The sequence below is a fragment of the Macaca thibetana genome, chromosome 19 (assembly GCF_024542745.1).
Source record: "Macaca thibetana thibetana isolate TM-01 chromosome 19, ASM2454274v1, whole genome shotgun sequence".
Classification (NCBI taxonomy): Eukaryota; Metazoa; Chordata; class Mammalia; order Primates; family Cercopithecidae; genus Macaca; species Macaca thibetana.
Genome location: NC_065596.1, coordinates 36,948,420 through 36,969,788, shown reverse-complemented (window position 1 = coordinate 36,969,788; position 21,369 = coordinate 36,948,420). Strand labels below are relative to the sequence as shown.

At 47.1% G+C, this 21,369-nt stretch overlaps 1 protein-coding gene across 3 annotated transcripts in view; it reads left to right on the top strand.

The window, feature by feature from the left end:
* The first annotated feature begins 5,486 nt into the window (after nucleotides 1-5,486).
* The window catches only part of ZNF667 (zinc finger protein 667), a 33,242-nt gene continuing 17,359 nt past the window's right edge, over nucleotides 5,487-21,369 (top strand). The window contains exons 1-3 of one of the 3 annotated variants that reach the window (XM_050771714.1): nucleotides 5,487-5,736; nucleotides 18,839-18,929; nucleotides 20,443-20,569. In XM_050771714.1, coding sequence (XP_050627671.1) covers nucleotides 18,897-18,929; nucleotides 20,443-20,569 — 160 coding nt within the window. In that variant the 5' untranslated portion in view covers nucleotides 5,487-5,736; nucleotides 18,839-18,896. Of the gene's footprint in view, nucleotides 5,737-6,161; nucleotides 6,287-18,838; nucleotides 18,930-20,442; nucleotides 20,570-21,369 lie in introns of those variants that run through there. The other 2 variants (XM_050771713.1, XM_050771716.1) reach the window with 2 other exon arrangements.

Here is a 21,369-nt window from a genome sequence, read left to right as displayed (position 1 = left end):
TTCCAAATGGCAACAGATGGGACCCAGCTGAAATCTCTCTTGGAGTAGATAAGACTAAGGATCTTCATCATTCAACTGATTCCTGAATAGGGAGGAAGAATGTCATCTACTTCAATTTGACTTCTGACTCCACCACTGTATCTTTAAAAAAATGAGAGTTCTATTGAAATATAGTCATAAGCTATATAATTCACCTACATAAAATGTAAAAATCAGTAACTTTTAGTATATTCATAGACATATAACCATCGCCATGGTCAATTTTAGACATTTTTATCACATCAAGAAGAAACCCCATAACCTTTAGCTATCCCCTTCCTCACCTCCCATTCCTCTAACACAAAGCGGATAGTAATCTACTTTCTGTATTTATGGGCCTGCTTATTCTAGAGATATGTTTTTATTTTCTATATTTTATTATGCTCCAACATATTAGGGTAGGGGAGCTAGCTGTAGTTGGCTGGGGAGAGCCCCTCCTACAGCTAGCTAATTCTTAAAGGCAGTAAACAGCTTGCCCATAAATATACCCTTTATATGCAACCAACCAACCCAAAGCCCATAACCCCAATTACCATCTTCATCTAACTCTCATACACCAACCATTATTTCCCCTGCCCTAAACCAACCTGAGGACCAGACAACTAGAGACTACCCCCATAGCCCAGAGCCTGGCGACATTATTCAAACTAGACAATCCTAAATTGTTGCCCCTGCCTGGTTCTGCCTTTTCTAAAGAAAACATGATAAAGGCTCTGGGTCTAGGCTTTTTCCCTTCTGCCCAGGCACTCATTCTGCCTCCTGACCAAATCTTGAGACATCCCCATGTGGCTCTGTACAGTGTGGCATGCTCCCTTCTGCTGGGAAATGGAAGTAATAAACTTTTCATGCAAAGGCAGTTGTCTCCATGTCTGTCACCTTACCATACCTGATTTTTAAAAATCCAGGGTACGTTTTAAAATGCCTCTCCTCACATAGAACCTGTCTTAGCCAAAAATAAACCAAAAAACCTAAGCTTAACATTTGATGCTACATAAAATAGGATTATGCTTTAGCAACACTATATTAAGATGTAAAATGGAGACATTTAGAAAAGCTTTTCTCATGTGTTATAAACTGTGTCCCCACAAATTCTTATGCTGAAAGCCTAACACACTGCACCCCAGAATGTGACCTTATTTGGTTGTTTCAGATATGATTAGTTATATCAAAATGAGGTCATTAGGGTAGACTCTAATCTAATCTAACTGGTATCCTTATAAAAAGGGGAAACTTCTCAAAATATTTCATGTACCCTCTAAATATATATACCTACTATGTATCCACAAAAATTAAAAATAAGAAAATTGTAAAAATTAAAAGAAAAAATTTTAAAGGTGAAATTTGCACACAGACGCATGCATGGGGGAAAATGACATGAAGAGACCACAAACTTCTGCTATTTAAGCCACCAGTCTGTGGTACTTTATTATAGCAGCTGTAGCAAACCTATACATCATAGGGCAAAAAAGTTACCAAGTTTGAGTCATATTTTACAGCCAAAAAAAGGAAAAAGCTTTATGTAACTAACTTTATCTTGTTAGAATGTACAATTACAACTAAAAAAGTTCATTTTCAAGTGTATCATTTTTTGTTAGGTGTGTTTTTAAAAGCATATGAATTTATTTATTTTATTATACTTTAAGTTCTGGGTTACATGTGCAGAATGTGGTTTTGTTACACAAGTATACATGTGCCATGGTGGTTTGCCGCACCCATCAACCCGCCACCTACATTAGGTATTTCCCCTAATGTTATCCCTCCCCTAGCCCCCCACCCCAAGCCCCGGTGTGTGATGTTCCCCTCCTTGTGTCTACGTGTTCTCACTGTTCAACTCCCACTTATAAGTGAGAACATGTGGTGTTTAGTTTTCTGATCTTGTGACAGTTTGCTGACAATGATGGTTTCCAGCTTCATCCATGTCCCTGCGAAAGACATGAACTGAAGCATATGAATTTGAAGTGATTATTTCCTACAGTACTTAGATTGTACAGTAGGCAAATGTTACAGGCTACTTAGACCTAAACTCAAATTACAATATATAAATCCCTGCTGGTGTTCCATCCAAATAGTATTAAGTTTTTAAATAGTGGGAGATCAACTAAGTTTAAAATGCTCCAATGTAATTGGAAAGAAAAATATATAGAAATGGATCCTAAGGAAATAATTACAGATGAGGGTCAAAATCAGCTGAAAAATGGATCAGGATAGCATTGGTTATGATAGCCAGAATTAAGGCAAAAAAACCTACGTGATAGTAAGAGTTAAATAAGTTGTGTTATGTTTACAATAAGATATATGATCCAAAAAATAAATAATACACTGATATGGTTTATCTGTGTCCTCACCAAATCTCATGTGGAATGGTAGTTGCCAATGTTGGAGGTGGGACCTGGAGGAAGGTGACAGGATCATGGCGGTGGTTTCTCATGAATGGTTTAGCGCCATCCCCTTGGTACTGTCTTTAGGATAGTGAGTTTGTTTTTGTGGGATCTAGTCGTTTAAAAGCATGTGGCACCTCCCCTACCCCCATCTTTCTCTGGCTCCTGCTCCTGCCATGTGAGACTCCTTGCTCCCCCTCTGCCTTCCCCCCCAACGGAAATTTCCTGAGGTCTCCCCAAAAGCAGAAGCCACTATGCTTCCTATACAGCCTGTAAAACTATGAGCCAATTAAACCTCTTTTCTTTATAAATTCCCCAGTCTCAGGTATTTCTTTGTAGCAATGTAAGAACAGACTAATACACCATACAAAATACATAGAAAATAGGCAGAGTAAAATGACACCATTTACAATAATAGAGATGAAAATATCTGGTAATATACTCAACAGGACCTTTATGAAAACTTTGAAAACTCTACCAATGGAGTTAAAAGACCTGAATGAATGGAAACACACATCGTATTCTTAGATAAGGGATTCAATATCATGAGTATAATAATGGCAAAACCCTAATAAAATGAACAAGTACATATTCAAAGTGGTAAAATCTGAATAAGGTCTGTGTACTGTACCAATATCAATCTCTTGGTTTGATATTATATTACTGTCATGTAGAATGTTACCACTGGGGAAAGCTAGGTGAAAGGTACTATTTTTGCAACTTCCTGTGAGTTTACAATGATCTCGCAATGAAAAGTTAATTAGCCTTAGGGAGGGAATTGGGTCAAGGTGGCAGTACTTCTTACCATTTACTCTTCTGAAAGTTTTTTTTTTTTTATCCACAGTGTAGATATATTCTATTTAAAAGAGCATATTTTCTTCATGTAATGGCTTCAACCCTCCTAAATACCACTTTTTTCCTAAAACTTTCCTGGTTATTTTTTTCTCAAATTGATTCTATCCTGCCTAACAATATGCCTTTTTTTGTTCTCTGTATATAGGAAAAGACCCCAGCATTCCACAGATGTGGCCACAATATCATCTTGAAATAGGACCTCATTACTCCATGGAATCTTAATTCCTCATAGCAAATTTCCTGTCCCCATTGACCAGACCTCATCCTTTAAGAACAAAATCATCTTCTAGAATATACTGCAAGCCAGAGCTCACAGATATTCAGAGTAGGCTAGAGCTATCTGGGGCATGGTACCTCATAACAAGGCATCAATCCCTCATCATCTTACGTGCTTCTCAAGGATAGCTCCCTTTTTCTCTACAGACGGTACATTTCTCAGCCACCAGTTATTCACAGAATCGTAGGCACAATGCTTATAGTGAATACATACATGATGGTTAAGCGGAGAACAACGTCGACAGAGGGCACTGGGCTACTTTAGCCATCCCTTTTGGTCTTTCATTTGCCAGAAAGGGAGAAATAAGGACTAAGACCCTAACAAGGTCTTTATGAGACAGCAAGGTGCTGAAGGAAAAGACTGAAAATCACAGGAGAAGGAAATGCCAACTTACTTGGGACATGACTTTAAAATTTAAAAGTGATTTTTGTCAAGGTGCCATGTCTCATGCCTGTAATCCCAACACTTTGGAAGACCAAGGTGGGAGGATTGCTTGAGCCTAGGAGTTTGAGATCAGCCTGGGCCACACAGTGAGAACTTGTCTTTACAAAAAATTAGCCACGTGTAGTCCCATCCTAATTGGGAGGCTGAGGCAGGAGTAGTGCTGCAGTGAGCTGATTGCTCATTTTTTCCTCCTGATCCCTCTTTTTGAAGAGAAATTGTCCTGGGAAGGCAAAGTTAGGGAGAAAGAAAGGAGTTGTAAGACGCCAAGTCTGTCCTGCAGTTCCCAAGATCAGCTCAGAAACCCTCCCTTCCCCTGCTCTCCTCCTTTCCCTCATGTTCCAAACACAAACACGTTGTCATAATAAGATTCCAGATACTTGGGGACAGGAATGGTGGCTCACGCTTGTAATCCCAGCGCTTTGGGAGGCCGAGGCGGGCAGATCACGAGGTCAAGAGATCGAGACCATCCTGGCCAACATGATGAAACCCTGTCTCTACTGAAAATGCAAAAAAATTAGCTGGGCGTGGTGGCGGGAGCCTGCAGTCCCAACTACTTGGGAGGCTGAGGTAGGAGAATGGCGTGAACCCGGGAGGCAAAGGTTGCGGTGAGCCAAGATCGCGCCACTGCACTCCAGCATGGGCGACAGAGCGAGACTCCGTCACAAAAAAAATAATAATAATAATAAATAAATAAATAAACAAAACACTGGTTTCTCTCTCTCACACACACACACACACACACACACACACACACCACTCAATCACAAAAACTGGCTAGTGCTAGAAACCTTAGCAGGATAGTATTTTAGGCTTTTAGGTCACAAGATTTCTGCTGCAAGTACTGAACCCTGCCATTGTGCAAAAGCAGTCATAGAATAGACGTAAATATACACAAGTATACATATTCAAAATCAGTGGTTCCCCACAGGGATGTACACACCGCAAAAACTGGGCTCTAGAGTCAATAGTAAACAGTTCAGGCTTTGTGGGGTCACACAGTACCTGTTGCCACCTACTCTACTCTGCGCTTCCGTAAACGTGGATGCAGAAGCTAAACAGATATCCAGAACATACACACATATTCAAAATCAATGCCCCCCCTCCGCCACGTACAAAACCACAAAAATCGGCTCGGAGACACACGTCTAAGGAAACACAAAGGTTCGTCCTCACACATGTTCAGGGTAACACAATGTGGGTCTCACCTACACAAAAGTGCGATCAAAACCCGCGACCCGCACGCCCAGATGACCGGGACGAGGCCATACTTCACATCTTCTCTCACAGACTCACAATTACGCAACGGTCACCACACAAGACTTTATGGCGGACACTCCCGGACCTTCCGCTGCCCGCCCCTCCTCGCTGCTTCTCCCAGCCCGGGTCGCCTCACCGACCCCGTCTCATCCCCGACGCAGTCTCACCACCAGCCCGCCGGCTGCGAGGCGCAACACCGCAAGGAAGAGCCGCAGGCCGCGCAGGGGCCTTTGGGAAATGTAGTCCGGGCGCCACGCAAAGGCCTGTGGGCCTCTTCGCAAAACGTGCAGGTGAGTCCTCACCGTCGGCGGAAAGAAACATCCCTGTGCTACTCTCCCGGGTCAGTTCATCTCCGACCCGGACAGAGCAGAACCAGCGCAGCCCAAGCTTTCTTCACCTCACGTTGTGGGTGGGACCTTCCACAGCCTCGCTGCACCCCGGTGGCTTCTGGAAGTTGCAGGGTGACTGCGTAGTGCGCACGCGCGGGTGAGGCCGGCTCCAAACCTCGTGAATGTGGGGGCGAAGGATGGTGGCGGGTGGGGGGCAATAAGCCCTCACACGGGAACGTGTGGGTGTGGGAGCCGGGAAGGCGGCGAACTGGGGAGGTTGCGTTTAGTTAAAGAGCTCGAGGAAGGGCCTCAGTGTCCACACGTGATCTCCTGAGAGGATGAAAAGCAAGGCCGAGCGCCCGTCCCCTAGTAGCCCGGTGCGCGTGCCAGCCCCGGGAGTGTGCGCAGGCGCGGGGCCTGGAGCGTCCGCCCCCAGGACTGCACCGATTGTGCGAACGCGCTTGAGCGTGTGGCGTTGAGGGGGCGGGGCCTCAGGCCGGGGCTGGTGGCTCCCTCCCCGAGAGGCGGGTGAGCGCGCGCCGCGTGGCCTTGTTTGGGGGCGGGGCCACGCGCCTGCCTGCGTGGTGCGTGTGTGAAGGGGGGTGCGGCGCGCGGTCCCGGGGTCCCGGAGGGGATTGCGCAGGCGCTGGGTCCCCGCGCGGCTGTCACGGTGGTCGCCGCTGGGGTCGGAGCCTGGGAAGACCGAGGTGAGGGGGCTGGCGAGAGTGTGCGTGTGTCTCTTTGAGGGCGTGGGCGGCGCGCCCGCCACTGCGTGGACTTTACTGCCCGGGCGCGCGTGGGCGTCTGCGCGGGTGCTTGCGGGGGCCGTGGGCTCAAGCCTGCGTGGGTTCTGGGCCCGCGACTGCATGGGGTTTGCGCCTTTTCGCTGCTGTGGCTCTCGGGGTTTGTGCGCCCGCGTGTGAGGCGCGCCATGTGTGCCTGTGTGTGAGGGAGCTATGTCGGGACCGCGGATGTGTATCGCTGCGTGACCCACGCGAAGGAAACAATGGAGCCAGTGGGAAGCCGGGAGTGGGTGTGTGACGCTGGCTGTGAAGATTTGTGTTGCGGGAGTGTGTGCGTGTGTGTCAGTGTCAAGCGGATGTGGGCGTTTATTGTAGCCTTGGGTTACTGTGTGATTTGCCTGGGCGTCTGTCTGCCACTTAGCGTCAGTGGCTTTGCGGTTGTGAGTGTGTGACTGTGCCCTTCTGGTGTATATTGCACTGTAACCATGGAAATGGAGGCCCGCAGGGGGAGAATTCTGAGCAGCTCTAAGGTGTGATGGGCTGCCCTGGAAATCTGTGGAACTGTTTAATTGTGCATGACACTCCTCCTTGGTACAATAGTATATTAATAGCACCTGCCTGGGTGTTATTGGGAAGATTAAATGGGATGATGTAGCTGAAACACCCTGACGTGTGACAGACCTTGTCACATACTAATCACCGTGTTTAGGTGTTGGTTTTGGTGCTGGTGGTCGTTTTTCTTTGACCCTAGACAGAGGCAGAGATAGTGGTGAATGCTGGAGGAGTTTGCATCTCTGAACTTGGGACTGGGCGATCTTTGTCCACATACCAGGGCATCTGACCACCTCCATTTGAGCAGTGGTGCACTGTCCCCGCCAACCACCTGTGTCGTCTGTTTTCTGCATGTGTGCATTTGAGTGGAGGACAGAGCCCTCCACTGACGCTGCGTATGGTTGTGTCCCCTTCCTACCAGCGTAGCTTGGAAACAAGAGTATGGACTGTGGCGCCCCACTGTCTGGTGTTGACTCCTGGTTTCACCACTGGCTAGCTTTGTGACTGGGAGAGCTTAGTTAAGTCCACCACCCCTCGGTTTCTCCTGTAAAACAGTAGTCATAACAGAACCAACCTCAGGCTTATGGTGAGCATAAGTAGAACTTGGCACAAGGAAGTGCCACATAAATGGTCATCGTTTTATTAGTAGCATAATCGCGGGCATCCCACACCTGGAGAATAAAATCCATAGGTAGAAAAGCAAAAAGATGAGGCCTAGAGTAAAGGTTTCAGGTTCAGAGGTAAAATAACTTGGACGTCTAGATCAGGGCTTAGGTTCAGAATTGTGTAGTCAGGGTCCTGGGAGGGCAGCAGTAGGGTGGAGGAGGTGGGATCAGGAACAAAGGATCTTCCTGATGGAGATGTCCCTAGGGAGCCCATGGGGAACCCATGGGGTCAAGAACAGAACTTTGAAGTGACAGGGACTAAGGGATGTTCTCATATAACACATGGATCTGGAAATGTTTCTGTCCAGACCAGTGTTTCACAGCCTTATCACTGTGACATTTGGGGCCAGATAGTTTTTTGTTGGGAGATGGGAGGGGGTGCTATTCTATGTATTATAGGATGTTGTGCAGCAACCCTGGGCTCTATTTACCAGGCCAGTAGCACACCGCACCTCCCTTCAGATTGTGACAAGCGAAAAAAAAAAAATGTCTCCAGACACTGTCAAGTGTCCTCTGCAGGGGCAAAATCACTCTGATTGAGAGGACGGTGATGCAAAAGCATGGACAGACCCAGGGCACGATGAGAGGGAGAAGAGTAAGGGAGCTGGGGAAGGCAGGGAGGGAAGAGATCAAAGGGATAGTGTTCTGAGATGAGAAGAAAGGTGTCCATGACCTGCAGCCCCGGTAAGCTCCGAGATGCATTCATTCGTTTAGCCAGTGAGTGCCTACCACGGATTGGGCACTGTGCTAGTCACTCAACAAAACAGGCAAGGTTTTTACTTAGCTGGAGCTTGCATTTAGTGGGAGAGACAAAAATAAAGTCTATAATAGGTGCTGATTGTATTTTGAAAAGGAAAGCAGGGTAAAAGGATTACCGGGTGTTGTTAGGTGTTCTTTTCAGAGTCAACATCCAGGTCTCCCATGGGCATCTTGGTCAACTCCAGAGCCAGGAATGGCCACCAGCAGTGACCCTCTGGAATCCCTTGATTAGGGAATCTAAGAGTTTGACTTTGATCTTACCAAATTGATTTGGAGGAGTCAGGGGGAGGATGCAAGTGACCTCTGCTTGGATATCTTATCAAAAACAGTCCTCAGAGCTGCACTTTCCTGCAGTAGGGATATTCCTAGCCCCATCCTGCAAGTGAGGAAACCTAATCTGTTCCCACACAAAGTGGGGAAATGGCAGGCTAGACATGCATATGCATAGCCTGTGTTCTTCCTGTAACAGCTGTGCTGCGGTCTTTGGTGAAATTGCCTACATACGTTCCTGGCCTCTGGGACTGGCAGGTTCAGGCCAGGAGTGATCTTTGAATATTTGACAGCTGGTACAGCAAAAGCTGACTGGCCCAAAGGAGGCAGTGAGGCTGTGGCAGTGCATTTAATGGCTGGTTTTCAGTATATCAGGACCCTCCCCCAATTCAATACCCAGCACAGCCCCCCAGGCTCAAAGGGGTGCCAAGGCAGGAGGGGAAGGCCCCTCAGTTATTTGCCTCAGAGGGGAGGCACAACCACTGTTCAGTAGCTCTTTGAAGCATGTTCCAGCCGTCCTCACCTCAGGAGGACGTAGCTTTGTGCCTTTCAAAGCCCTTTCTCATCTATCATCAGGGACTCAGAAGACGAGCCAGGTTTACAGCCCTGCCTTGATGGGGTATGTGCGACCCAGCCTTCTTTTATTTCGTTTGTTGTTTTGAAGATGTAATTATACGTTCATGACACAAAAACAAAGCATAGAGAGCAAAAAGCGGATTTTGGATTTTTCCAAATCCAAAATATGTTATATATGTGGATTCCCACACATATAACCTGGTTCCTTTCTTCAGGGACAGTCACTGCTACAAACTTTTTGTTTATCTTTCCAGTGCCTTTTCAAAGTCATGTATTTGTATACTATATTTTGGTTTTTCTAAATGGCTTTTCTATATTTTTCCCCTTATACCATTTTATCTTGGAGGTTTTTCAGCCTTAGCACAGTTGATGTTTTGAGCCAGATCCTTCTCTGCTCTGGAGGGCCGTCCTGTGCATTGCAGGATGGTGAGCAGCATCCTTGGCCACCACTCACTGGACGCCAGGGGCACCTCACCTCCCAGATGTGACAACCAAAAACAGCCTCAGACATTGCAATTTTCTCATGGGGGGCAAAATTACCCCCAATTAGGAATCACTACTATGGTTCTACTTTGTTCCTTTTAATACGTGGTATCTCATTATATGCATGTAATATTCACTGAACCATTTTCCTATTGATGGGCCCTTAGGTTGTTTCCAGTCTCCTGATGGTGGTAGTAATAATAAAATTCTTAGCATTGACCCTGCTTCCTGGCACTCCTCTAAATGTGTTGCTTATTTTGACTCATTTAATCTTCACCACAACCCTGTGAAGTCATTACTGTGTTTTGTCTCATCTTGCAGATGAGGAAGCTTAGCCCCGGAGAGGACACGTAGAGTGTCTAAGTCCACACAGATAGCGGATGGCAGAGTTAAATACTGAACCTAGACAGCCTGCTGCAGGCCCACACCCTTACCCAAGGAAATGTACTGCCTCTTTCTATAAACTCTGCCACGGTGAATACCTTTGTGTGTCTCTCATTGTGCACATGTGCAAAGACATCTGAAGACATGTACAGGAAATAAGATTGCTGGATTAAAGAGTATAACAGGGGTGAAGAATGTGTATCTTCAGTCTTAAAGACATTGCCAAATTCCCCTCCATTGAGGTTATACCAATTTCTCTCCTCCAGCACTAGATAAAGAATTCTAATCTCAGCCTTTTTAGTGGGTCTAGTCTTTGTTGGTCTCTTGGATGCGTGGTATGTGGTTGACCCTTGAACAGTGCAGGGGTTAGTGGTACCAACCCCCTGTACTGTAGAAAATCCACATATAGTTTTGACTCCCCAAAGAGTTAAGTACTGATAGTCTAATGGTCACTTTACTGGCACCTAAGCAATAACCTAAACAATCTGTTAACACATATTTTGTGTGTTACATGTATTACATACCCTATTCTTACAATAAGATAGAAGAAAATGTTATTAAGAAAATCATAAGGAAAATATATTTACTGTTCATTAAGTAGGAGTAGTTTTCATAGTCATGGCCTTCAAGTTGAGTAGGCTGAGGAGGAAGAGGAGGGGCTGGTCTTACTGTCTCACAGGTGGAAGAGGTGGAGGAGCTGGAAGGGGAGGCAGGAGAGGTAGGCACACTCAGTGTAACTTCCATTGAAAAACATCTGCATATAGGTGGACCCTCACAATTCAAACTAACGTGGCTCAAGGGTCCACTGTATTGTGAGTTGAAGAGGAAAAGGAAGGCAAGCAATGACCATGTTCCAGTTACCGAAGACATCACGTGTAAATATCCTAACAGCAGAGGTGAGGTAGGTTTTCTTTACCCCATTGTATAGATGAGCAAACAGGCTTTGTGTAATTTTTTCACAGCCGGTAATTGGCAGAGACAAGCTTTGAATCCAGGATTATCTAATATCAAACTGCTGTTCTTTCTTCCCCAGTAGTGCCGAGTTCCTTGAAGAAAATTGTTTTATGGACAGTGTATGAGTCTGTTTTCACGCTGCTGATAAAGACATACCGGACTCACAGTTCTACGTGGCTGGGGAGGCCTCACAATCCTGACGGAAGGTGAAAGGCCTGTCTTACGTGGCCGCAGGGAGAATGAGAGAAGGAGAGCCAAGCGAGAAGGGTTTCCCTTACAGAACCCAGAACCCTCAGATCACGTGAGACTTACTCACTGCCCTGACAACAGCATGGGGGAAACTGCCCCCATGATTCAGTTATCTCCCACCAGGTCCCTCCCACAACACATGGGAATTATGGGAGCCATAATTCAAGATGAGATTTGAGTGGGGACCCAGCCAGACCACATCAGACAAGAATCATGCTTCTCAAATTTGGGGTGCGTGGCTGAGTGCAAACACCTGTGAAAACTGCAGGATGAATGCATTACAACTTTCTGGAACAAGTCATTTTACCTGAGTAATTGGACAGGGAAAGCCAAGTGATCTGCTTATCTGGTAAATCATTTAAAACATGATTTTTGGCCGGGCGCAGTGCCTCAAGCCTGTAATCTCAGCACTTTGGGAGGCCGAGACGGGCGGATCACGAGGTCAGGAGATCGAGACCATCCTGGCTAACACGGTGAAACACCGTCTCTACTAAAAAATACAAAAAACTAGCCGGGCGAGGTGGCGGGCGCCTGTAGTCCCAACTACTCGGGAGGCTGAGGCAGGAGAATGGCGTAAACCCGGGAGGCGGAGCTTGCAGTGAGCTGAGATCCGGCCACTGCACTCCAGCCTGGGCGACAGAGCAAGACTCCGTCTCAAAAAAAAAAAAACAAAAAAACAAAAACAAAAAAAAACATGATTTTTACATTAACACAAACCCAGATTTATTCTGAAGTAGTATGCACAAATGAACATGTTTCAAAACAAGAAGTCAAAAGAGTTTTCTGTTATGGGCAGCTGCTTTGGGATTTACCGCAAACCATAGAAATAGGCATCAGCCCTCCTGTACTCTTCAGGGATATCTGCCCAAAGTTTGAGAATTCCCAGGCAAAGAATAGGGCTTTGTTCTCGAAGGCCCTGCAGCAGTGGTGTGCTGGAGCTGGCTCACCCAAGCCATTCAGCCCCATGCCAAGTGACGTCAGTTCAGTAGCTTACAGCCTGCTGTGGTGGGAGTGTGTATTAGTCCGTTCTCACACTGCTAATAAAGAAATCCCTGAGACTGGTAATTTATAAAGAAAAGTTTAGACCGGGCGCGGTGGCTCAAGCCTGTAATCCCAGCACTTTGGGAGGCCGAGACGGGCTGATCACGAGGTCTGGAGATCGAAACCATCCTGGCTAACACGGTGAAATCCCGTCTCTACTAAAAAATACATAAAACTAGCCGGGCGAGGTGGCAGGCGCCTGTAGTCCCAGCTACTTGGGAGGCTGAGGCAGGAGAATGGCATAAACCCGGGAGGCGGAGCTTGCAGTGAGCTGAGATCCGGCCACTGCACTCCAGCCTGGGCGATAGAGCGAGACTCCGTCTCAACAAAAAAAAAAGAAAAGAAAAGTGTAATTGGCCCACGGTTCTGCAAGTTGTACAGGAAGCAGCAGCTTCCAGGGAGGCGTCAGGAAACTTTTACTCATGGCAGAAGGCAAAGTGGGAGGAGGTGTCTTACATGGTGGGAGCAGGAGAAAGAGGCGGGGGTTGCGACACACTTCTAAACAACTAGATCTCGTGAGAACTGACTCATGAGACCAGCACCAAAGGGACGGTGCTCAACCATTGACGAAGGATCCACCCCCATAATCCAGTCACCTCCCACCAGGCCCCACCTCCAACACTGGGGATTACAATTGAACATGAGATTTGGGTGGGGACACAGAGCCAAATGGTATCAGAGGATTTACTCCGTGGAAGTTAGTAAACACTATAAATCACCCCTGCAGCAAGCTGCTTGTTAAACATTCCCCAGCACACCACTGTCATAGGGTCTAACACAGCCCAGAATTCAGGTGTCCAGGATTCAGGGCAGGCCCCTTGGTCCCCATCTCTGTACGAAGGAAGCCTCGCTCAGAAAAGTCAGAATCGAAGGCCAGTCTGCTCAGTTCGTCACCGAGCCCTCGCTCCTCAGTCTTAACATGATATGCTCAAATTTCCCCCAACTCCTGTGGCCACTCTACTATGACAGAAACGTGGGGATGTTTTCAGTAAGCATTTCACCACACTGACGCCTCCTGTACCCTGCCAGGGTGGATAGTGGACTTCTGCCCCGTGTGAGGAGTGCAGTGTGTGCAGCTTGTGGATAGGGCCTCAAATCCAGGCTCCATCAGCTAAAGCTCTGTGACAACAGACGGGTCATCATCCCTCATCCCTGCGATGGAAAATAGGAACCCTGGGTGGTTGGTTTGCCATTAAAGGTTAAAGGAGATGGTGTAATGCATATAAAGGATCCAGCACAGCTTTTATTCTCATCGTTGTTAACTGCAGAGGTGATGTCGCTGCCCAGGCATGGGGTACATTCAACACACACACCTGAGCACGTGCATAGAGCACGTGGGCAAAGGACGGTCAATGTGACATTTTACCAAACTCACCTCCCACAGAACTGGCCCCACCTGGCACTTGTAACCTCAACAGCAATGATGGTAAATACAGTTTACCTTAATGGAGCATTGACTGATATGATCTCATCTCATCCTCCAACCGCCCTTTGTCCTCCCTTTGCAGATGTAAAGGGGGGAGATAAAGACCCATCAAGGTTCAGTAACTTGCTCGGGATCACACAGCTACACACATGAGAACATTGGTCAACTCATTGTCCGGTGAAGGACAAGAGGTGAAGCCAGAAGGCAGATGTGCTCACAATGGAACGTGTTTCCCCTGTGAAGAAGTGGCACCTGATACATGCGAAGGATAGCCCTACCCCGGTTTAGTGGGTGAGGAAAGGCTCCTTGAAAAAGTGCTGGTAAAGAAAGTTAATATTTATTACAGAGCCGTTCAGTCATTCAGTTAGCAAACACTTAAGCCCTTTCCGTGTGTTGGATGCTGGTCTAAGGCACTTGGAATAGAGACACCTGTCCTCGGGACGGTTGACGGTAAGCACTAGACATAATAAGCAAATTGTGCCGTGAGTTACACCATGATAAGAGCTACTGAAAAAAGAAATATCTGAACCAGCTGTGAAGGGTAGGTGGGGGCAGCTTGCGTTATTAAATAGAATGGTTAGTGAGGCTTGCTGAGAAGGTGAGGTTTGAGCAGACTGAAGGAAGTGAGGTGGGGCTGTGGCAGCCCCTTCAGGGACTAGCAGGGAAGCACCGGCATGGGGATGGGGGTGTGGGACCCGAATGTGATTCTTGATTCTTACAACTCCCTCCAGAAGTAGGTTCTGAATTGTCCCCAGTTGAGAGGTGAGGAACCTGCAGCACGGAGAGGTCCAGTGGCTTGCCCAGGGTAACACAGCTGATAGGAACACTTGCCACGCTCAGGTGATCTGACCCCAGAGTGATGTGTTTACCACCACTGGTGGCTGCCTGGCCCTTCCCTCTGGCTAAAACAAGGCAAGACCCTGAGCTTCCTCAGCATGAGGGAGCTCTGGATGCGCGTGTGTGTGCACACGCGTGCGTGCAAGAGGGAGGCAGGCAGGGCTGGTGTTTCTGGAATCCTTTCTGCCTCGTGGAGTGGCCTCACAGGCCAACTTCAGTGATCACGAGCCTACCTCTTCATCTCACCGTAGCCCTGTGATTCCCCTGAATTACCGATGTTTTCAGCACCTGGTCACTGACAAAGCCAAAGAAGCCCATTTATTGGGCATGAGGACTGGAAGGAAATGGTGGAAGGGTCACTGTGTTCATTTCCTCTTGCTGCTGTGACAAATTACCACAAACTTAATGGCTTCAAGCTACACTCATGTATTCTCTTAACAGTTCTGAAAGGCAGAGCTATGAAGCCGTGTCAGCAGGTGTTCCTTCGTCTTCAAGGCCAGCAGCATAGCTTCCATCTTGCAATTTCTTTTTCTCTCTGACTCTCATCCTCTGCCTCCCTTTTATAAAGAGGACCCTTGTAATTATGTTGAGCCCACTTGGGCAATCCAAGATTATGCTATTGAAAATGATCTATTTAGCCTTTAACCTCTTCCCTGGCATACAACTCCTGAAATCTTAGAATTTCCAAAGTGATGTCTGTGAACCCAAAATATCGGAGACAAGTCTTAGTCAATTTAGAAAGTTTATTTTGCCAAGGCTAAGGACACACCTGTGACACAGCCTCAGGAGGTCCTGACACATGCCCAAGGTGGTCGGGGCACAGCTAGGTTCTATACGGTTTTGGGAGACATGAGACATCAGCCAGTATATGTGAGATGTACATTGGTTTGGTCCAGAAAGGTGGAACAACTCAAAGTGAGGGAGGGGCCTTCCAGGTCATAGGTAGATAAGAGACAAACAGTTGCATTCCTTGAGTCTCTGATTAGCCTTTCACTGAATACACAGTTTACATGTGAGAGGAGGGTAGAGGAGTAGTCACGTATGCCTTAGTCTGGCTTAGTGAAATAGGGCAGAGGAAGCAATCAGATACGTGTTTGTCTCATGAATTCTGTGTGTCCTTTGTCCATAAAGGATTTCCTTGTGGGCAAACTGTGAGGGAGGTATGTGGTTAGTAATAAAATGGGAGGCAGGTTTGCCTGAAGCAGTTCCCATCTTGACTTCCCTTTGGCTTAGTGATTTTGGGGTCCAGAGTTTTTGTTGTTTTTGAGACAGAGTCACCCAGGCTCTGTCACCCAGGCTGCAGTGCAGTGGCGTGATCTTGGCTCACTGCAACCTTTGCCTCCCAGGTTCAAGCGATTCTCCTACCTCAGGCTCCCAAGTAGCTGAGATTATAGGCATGTGCTAATTTTTGTACTTTTAGTGGAGACGGGGTTTCCCCATTTTGGCCAAGGTGGTCTTGAACTACTGACCTCAAGTGATCTGCCCACCTCAGCCTCCCGAAGTGCTGGGATTACAGGCGTGAGCCACCATGCCCTTTTATTTTACATGTCTTTTGTATGCTAATGAGATGGCTGGTGGCTGGTAGCCCCTGGGTAGCTTCAGGATGGGGTTGGTCACCAGAAAGACTGAGGCAGGACTAGACGGTTGGGACTTTCAGCTCCACCTTCCAACCTCCGGGGAGGGGAGAAAGACTGAAGGTTAAGTCGATCACCAAGGGCCAGTAATTTAATCTTGCCTGTGTCATGAAGCCACCATAAATACTCAGAAGGACAGGGTTTGAAGAGCTTCTGGATAGCTGAACACGTGGAGGTTCCTGGAGGGTTCCCAAGGAAGGCATGGAAGCTCCACACCACCTCACACATACCTTGTATTTCTACACGTTTCTCCCTCTGTATTATTCAGAATAGCCTTCATCATCAACTAGTAAATGTCAGTATTTGCCTGAGTTCTGTGAGCTGCTTTAGCAAATTATTAATTGAATAATTATTAATAATTATTATTATATTTATATATAAATAATCCCCAAAAGGGGATTGTGGGAACCCCAGCTTAAAGCCAGTCAGTCGCATGTTCCTGAAGTCCGGACTTGCATCTGAATGTGGGGCAGTCTTGGGGGCTGAGCCCTCAAGCTCTAGGATCTGATTCTATGCCCAGGAACACAGTGTCAGAATTGAGTTGGAGGACAACCAGCTGGGGGTGTGGGGAAAATTCCTCACACATGTGGTCATGGAAGTCTTCTGTATTGATTGCTGTGGTGTGAGAGCAGAGGAAAAACGGTTTGTGTTTTTTCTATTTTCAGGATAATGTCCCCCGCCCCCAAGATCCTTAACTTCATCACATCTGCAGAGTTCCTTTTGCTATGTAAGGTGCCATATTCATGGGTTCTGAAGATCAGGATGTCCATATCTTTGTGGGGGCCATAACTCTGGTCTGCCACAGTCACTAATGCCCCAGGGCCCTCGTCCCCCGATCCCATTCCCAGGCAGATGAAGTCAGGTATCCCCCTTAGCCTGATGTGGCCGGCGTGGCACACAGTGCTAATTAGAGGCCCCTCCTGGACCATGGCTCACCCACATGGGACCCCACCCCTTCTTGCCCAGTGAGTTTTGCTGGAAAAGAGGGTCCCAATGCAGACCATAAGAGAGGTTTCTTGGATCTTGCACAGGAAGGAATTCAAGGTGAGTCACAGAGCACGGTGAAAGAAGCAAGTTTATTGGGAACTACTCTGTTACAGAGTAGGGTGTTCTCAGAAAGCAGGAGAAGGAATGGGAAACTGTAAGCAGCTATCATTAAACCCGGAATGTGCAGATGAGCTCACTAAAGGTAGGGGCTATTTGTGCTATCAATGACCATTCATCCTTCAACCGAAGCCTGGTCATTGATGTTATCTCTGAGTAAAGTGGGCTGCACTCTCAGGACACCTGGACATTCTGCAGGCTTGGTGGGAGATGTTCTGTGTGTCCATAAACTTTCTGTAATTATAATAGGTGGTCAGCTCAGGATGTAGCTATTTTCAGACTGTAAGCATGAACCTTATAGCGGGGGCCTTGTGAACGTCTAGCTACTCACTTTAAGACAGAGTCACCCTGGTCATGTTTTATTAAACCAGAGGCCTGGTAACCAGGGATCCCTCTCACAAGAGCTCTAACAAGAGGTGGGGGTTACCTCTTACTGGCTTATGTTTCAGAGTCTGCAGGGCCACCTCCCAGGTTCCAGCATTCTCAAGGGTCTCCCAGGACCCAGCCGGTAGTCATGCTCACATCTTGGGCCAGGGAATGGCCACGACAGAACTGTGTCTCTGGGATGGGGTTTCAGCACACTGAGGATTTGGTTGAGTTAGTCAACAAGTGTTTCTTGAGCACCTGCTCTGTGCTAGGTTGGTTCTCAGCCCTGGGAGAAGAGCGGCGAACAAAACAAAGTCTCCGCTTTCCAGCCCAGATCACTGTGTGTGTGTAGGGAGGCGGGAGGTACTACCCACATAAACACCCACATAAACAAGCTGTTTTCGGAAAGTGGTAAGTGTTGTGTGGAAAATGGGGCAATACAATACTAGAGCATGGGGCAGCACTGCCTCGCAGAAGCATAATGTGAGGCATATAATTTTACATTTTCCAGTAGCTACATTGGAAAGGGTAGAAAGCAACACATTTATCATTAGAGTTAATTTTGTTTTGTTTAGCTTTGTTTTTGAGACAGGGTCTCACTCTGCTACCCAGGCTGGACTGCAGTGGCATGATCTTTGCCCACTGCAACCTCTGCCTCCCAGGCTCAAGCAATCCTCCTATCTCAGCCTCCCAAGTCGCTGTATTTTTAGTAGAGACGGGGTTTCACCTTGTTAGCCAGGATGGTCTCAATCTCCTGACCCCGTGATCCACCCACCTCGGCCTCCCAAAGTGCTGGGATTACAGGCCTGAGCACCCGGCCTATCATTGTTCTTTATATGGACTTGCTTTCCCTACTGGAATGTAAGGTGCCTGGGAGCCGGCAGTCTTCCACTGTAACTCACTGCTGTCTCCCCACTACCTGGGACAGCTGGACACCTAGTAGGTGCTCAGTAAATACTTGTCAAATGGATGGCCAGAGGTCTGTACAGTCCTTATTTGCCTCCTGATCAAGAACCTGCTGCAATCTTAGGCACAAAAAGTGTTGGCCGTGCCCCTCCCTGACCGTGAGAGGGTGAGGGGGGACAGAAATGCGCCAGGTGTTCTGACATCTGTGTGTGCGTCTGGGTGTGTGTGTGTGCCTCCAGGTTAGGGGCCTGTGCGCTCTGGCACTGCCCAAAAGACCCAGTTGGCCTCATGACCTGTCTTCTCCCCACAGCCCTGCCTTACCAGCTCTCTGCCCCTCTCTGAGTGTGGACCCTAAAGGGGGAGAAGGGATGCCAGCTGCACGGGGGAAATCCAAATCCAAGGTAAGTGGCAATTCCTGTTTCTTCAGGAACATCCCATTGTGTCCTGTGAGATGTGGACCATTTGCTTTCCTTCCATGGAGACTTGTTGCCTATTGGAGATCCATCCAACACCTAGCCCTTGGTTTTCTTCCATTGCCATGGGGGATGAGAGCCTGAGAAGGGCCCAGCAGCCAGGAAACTGCCCAGTGGGCCTCTCTCCATTCCCCAGTGTGCACATGGCCACTTGCCTGTTGGTTCAACATTTCTACGGGCTTTGCTAGTGCCGGGAGAAATGTCATCCTCTCTGGAGGAAGATGAGAGCCACTGTGATTTCTCAGCATGGAGATAAATGCCCAGGTGGGGTCTGCAGTAGCAGAAGGGATTTGACATGTGCTCTGGAGTTAGTCTTGTTGTGTGGTTTTGTTTCTCCTTGTAAAACCCATATTTACATGGAGGAAATCTCTCCAGCTAAGGTCCCAAGACTCAGAGGCACCACATAGCCCTGCTATTCCATTGAGTGCATTGGCGCAGGCACTGAGGTGGTATGGGCAGCCTCCTGTGGTCAGCATGCTCCACCGCTGTCAATCATCAAGTGATTTTTACAACAGGCATCTCAAATGCAGTTTCCCATAACAAGCGTGTTTGCTTTCACTTACGTGTATTAGTTCCCCCTTGCTGCTTTAACAGATTAGCTGCAAACTTGGCAGCTCAAAACAACACGTGTTTATTATCATGCAGTTTTGTGGTTGGCGTCCAGGCACAACGTGGTTTAGCTGGGTCATCTGCTTTGGAGTTCACAGGGCTGAAATCAAGGTGTCGGTCGGCTGTGTTCTCATTTGGGGCTGAGGTCCTCTTCCAAGCTTGCTGGTTATTGGCCAGATTCAGTTCCTTCTCACACTTTCCACCTGACCCTCATTTTTCATCTTCAAGACAGCAAGAACCAATAACCAACTGGCCAGGTCAAGTCTGAGATAATCCGCCAAGGTCAAGTGGTCAGTAACCTTGATTGTACCCTCAAAGAACCTTTTGTCATGTGTAACATATTCACAGGTTTCTTGGAGAGCATGTGGTTAGGAGATTAAATCGGGAGCTACACTATCTGGGCTGAACCCTAGCTTCTCCATTTACTAGCTGTGAGACCTGCAGGAAGTTTTCTTCTGTCTCTGGGCCTCCGTTTCCTCATCTGTAACATCCTGTGATTCTGCTGACAGTGCTTCTGTCACTGATTCACATGAGCACTAAGTGAACCAGCACAGTCAGGTGCTTAGAAGAATGCCTTGACTTTGTAAATGCCTGGTCGATCCAGGCTGCCGCGTGTTCTTAATGCAACATAATTTTAATAACAGCTATGTCTTCTATTGTATTTTATTTAATTTATTTAACACACCTGCCCCTTTTGGCCTCAGAACCCTGAATGCTTCCTGAATGATTCTTGGTACCTCGTGTCTCCCATGTTTAAGATGTGTGCACCGTTTCCTCCAGCCACGTGGAAGCACAAGTCCATGGTGAATAGACATTTGATTTTTCATTTCAGGCACCTATAACATTTGGGGACTTAGCCATCTACTTCTCCCAGGAGGAGTGGGAATGGCTGAGCCCCATTCAGAAGGATTTGTATGAAGATGTCATGTTGGAGAATTACCGGAACCTGGTCTCGCTTGGTAAGGCTCTTCTTCCCCAACAATCCAGAACCAGCCTACTGAGGGACATGCATCACTCTGGGTCTGGTCTGGAAAATGGAAACCACTGCAATTTCTGTTTTTAAAGAGCTTTATTGAGATATAATTCACATAGTATACAATTCACCCATAAAAAGTGCACAATTAAATGGTTTTTATAATAGTATATTCAGAGTTATGCATCCATCACCACAATCGATTATATTTTCATTATTCCCACCCCAAAACCCAGTACCCATAAGCAGTCACTCTTCGTCTCCCCCAACCACTCATACCCCCCGGATTGGGCAACTACTAGTCCATTTTCCATCTCTATGCATATGCCTGTTCTGGTCCTTTCATACGTGTGAAATCATAAATACATGGCTTCTTTCATTTACGATGTTTTTGAGGTTCATCACGTTGTAGCATGTGCCAATACCTCATTTCTTTTCATTGTCAAATAATATGTATTGTATGGATAGACCACATTTGTTTATCCAGTCATCAGTTAATTGACGGGCATTTGGGTTGTTTCCACTCTCATTATTTTGATATGCTGCTATGAACATGTACAAGTTTTTTGTGTGGATGTATGGTTTCATTTCTCTGAGGTATAGACTTAGGGGTAGAATTGCTGAGTCATATGGAAACTCTGTAGGTAACTTTTGAGTTCTTTTGATAGACTTTTTTTTTTTTTTTTTTTTTTTTTGGAGACAGAGTGTTGCTCTATCTCCATCTCCAGGCTGGAGTGCAGTGGCGCGATCTCTGCTCACTGCAACCTCCGCCTCCCAGGTTCAAGC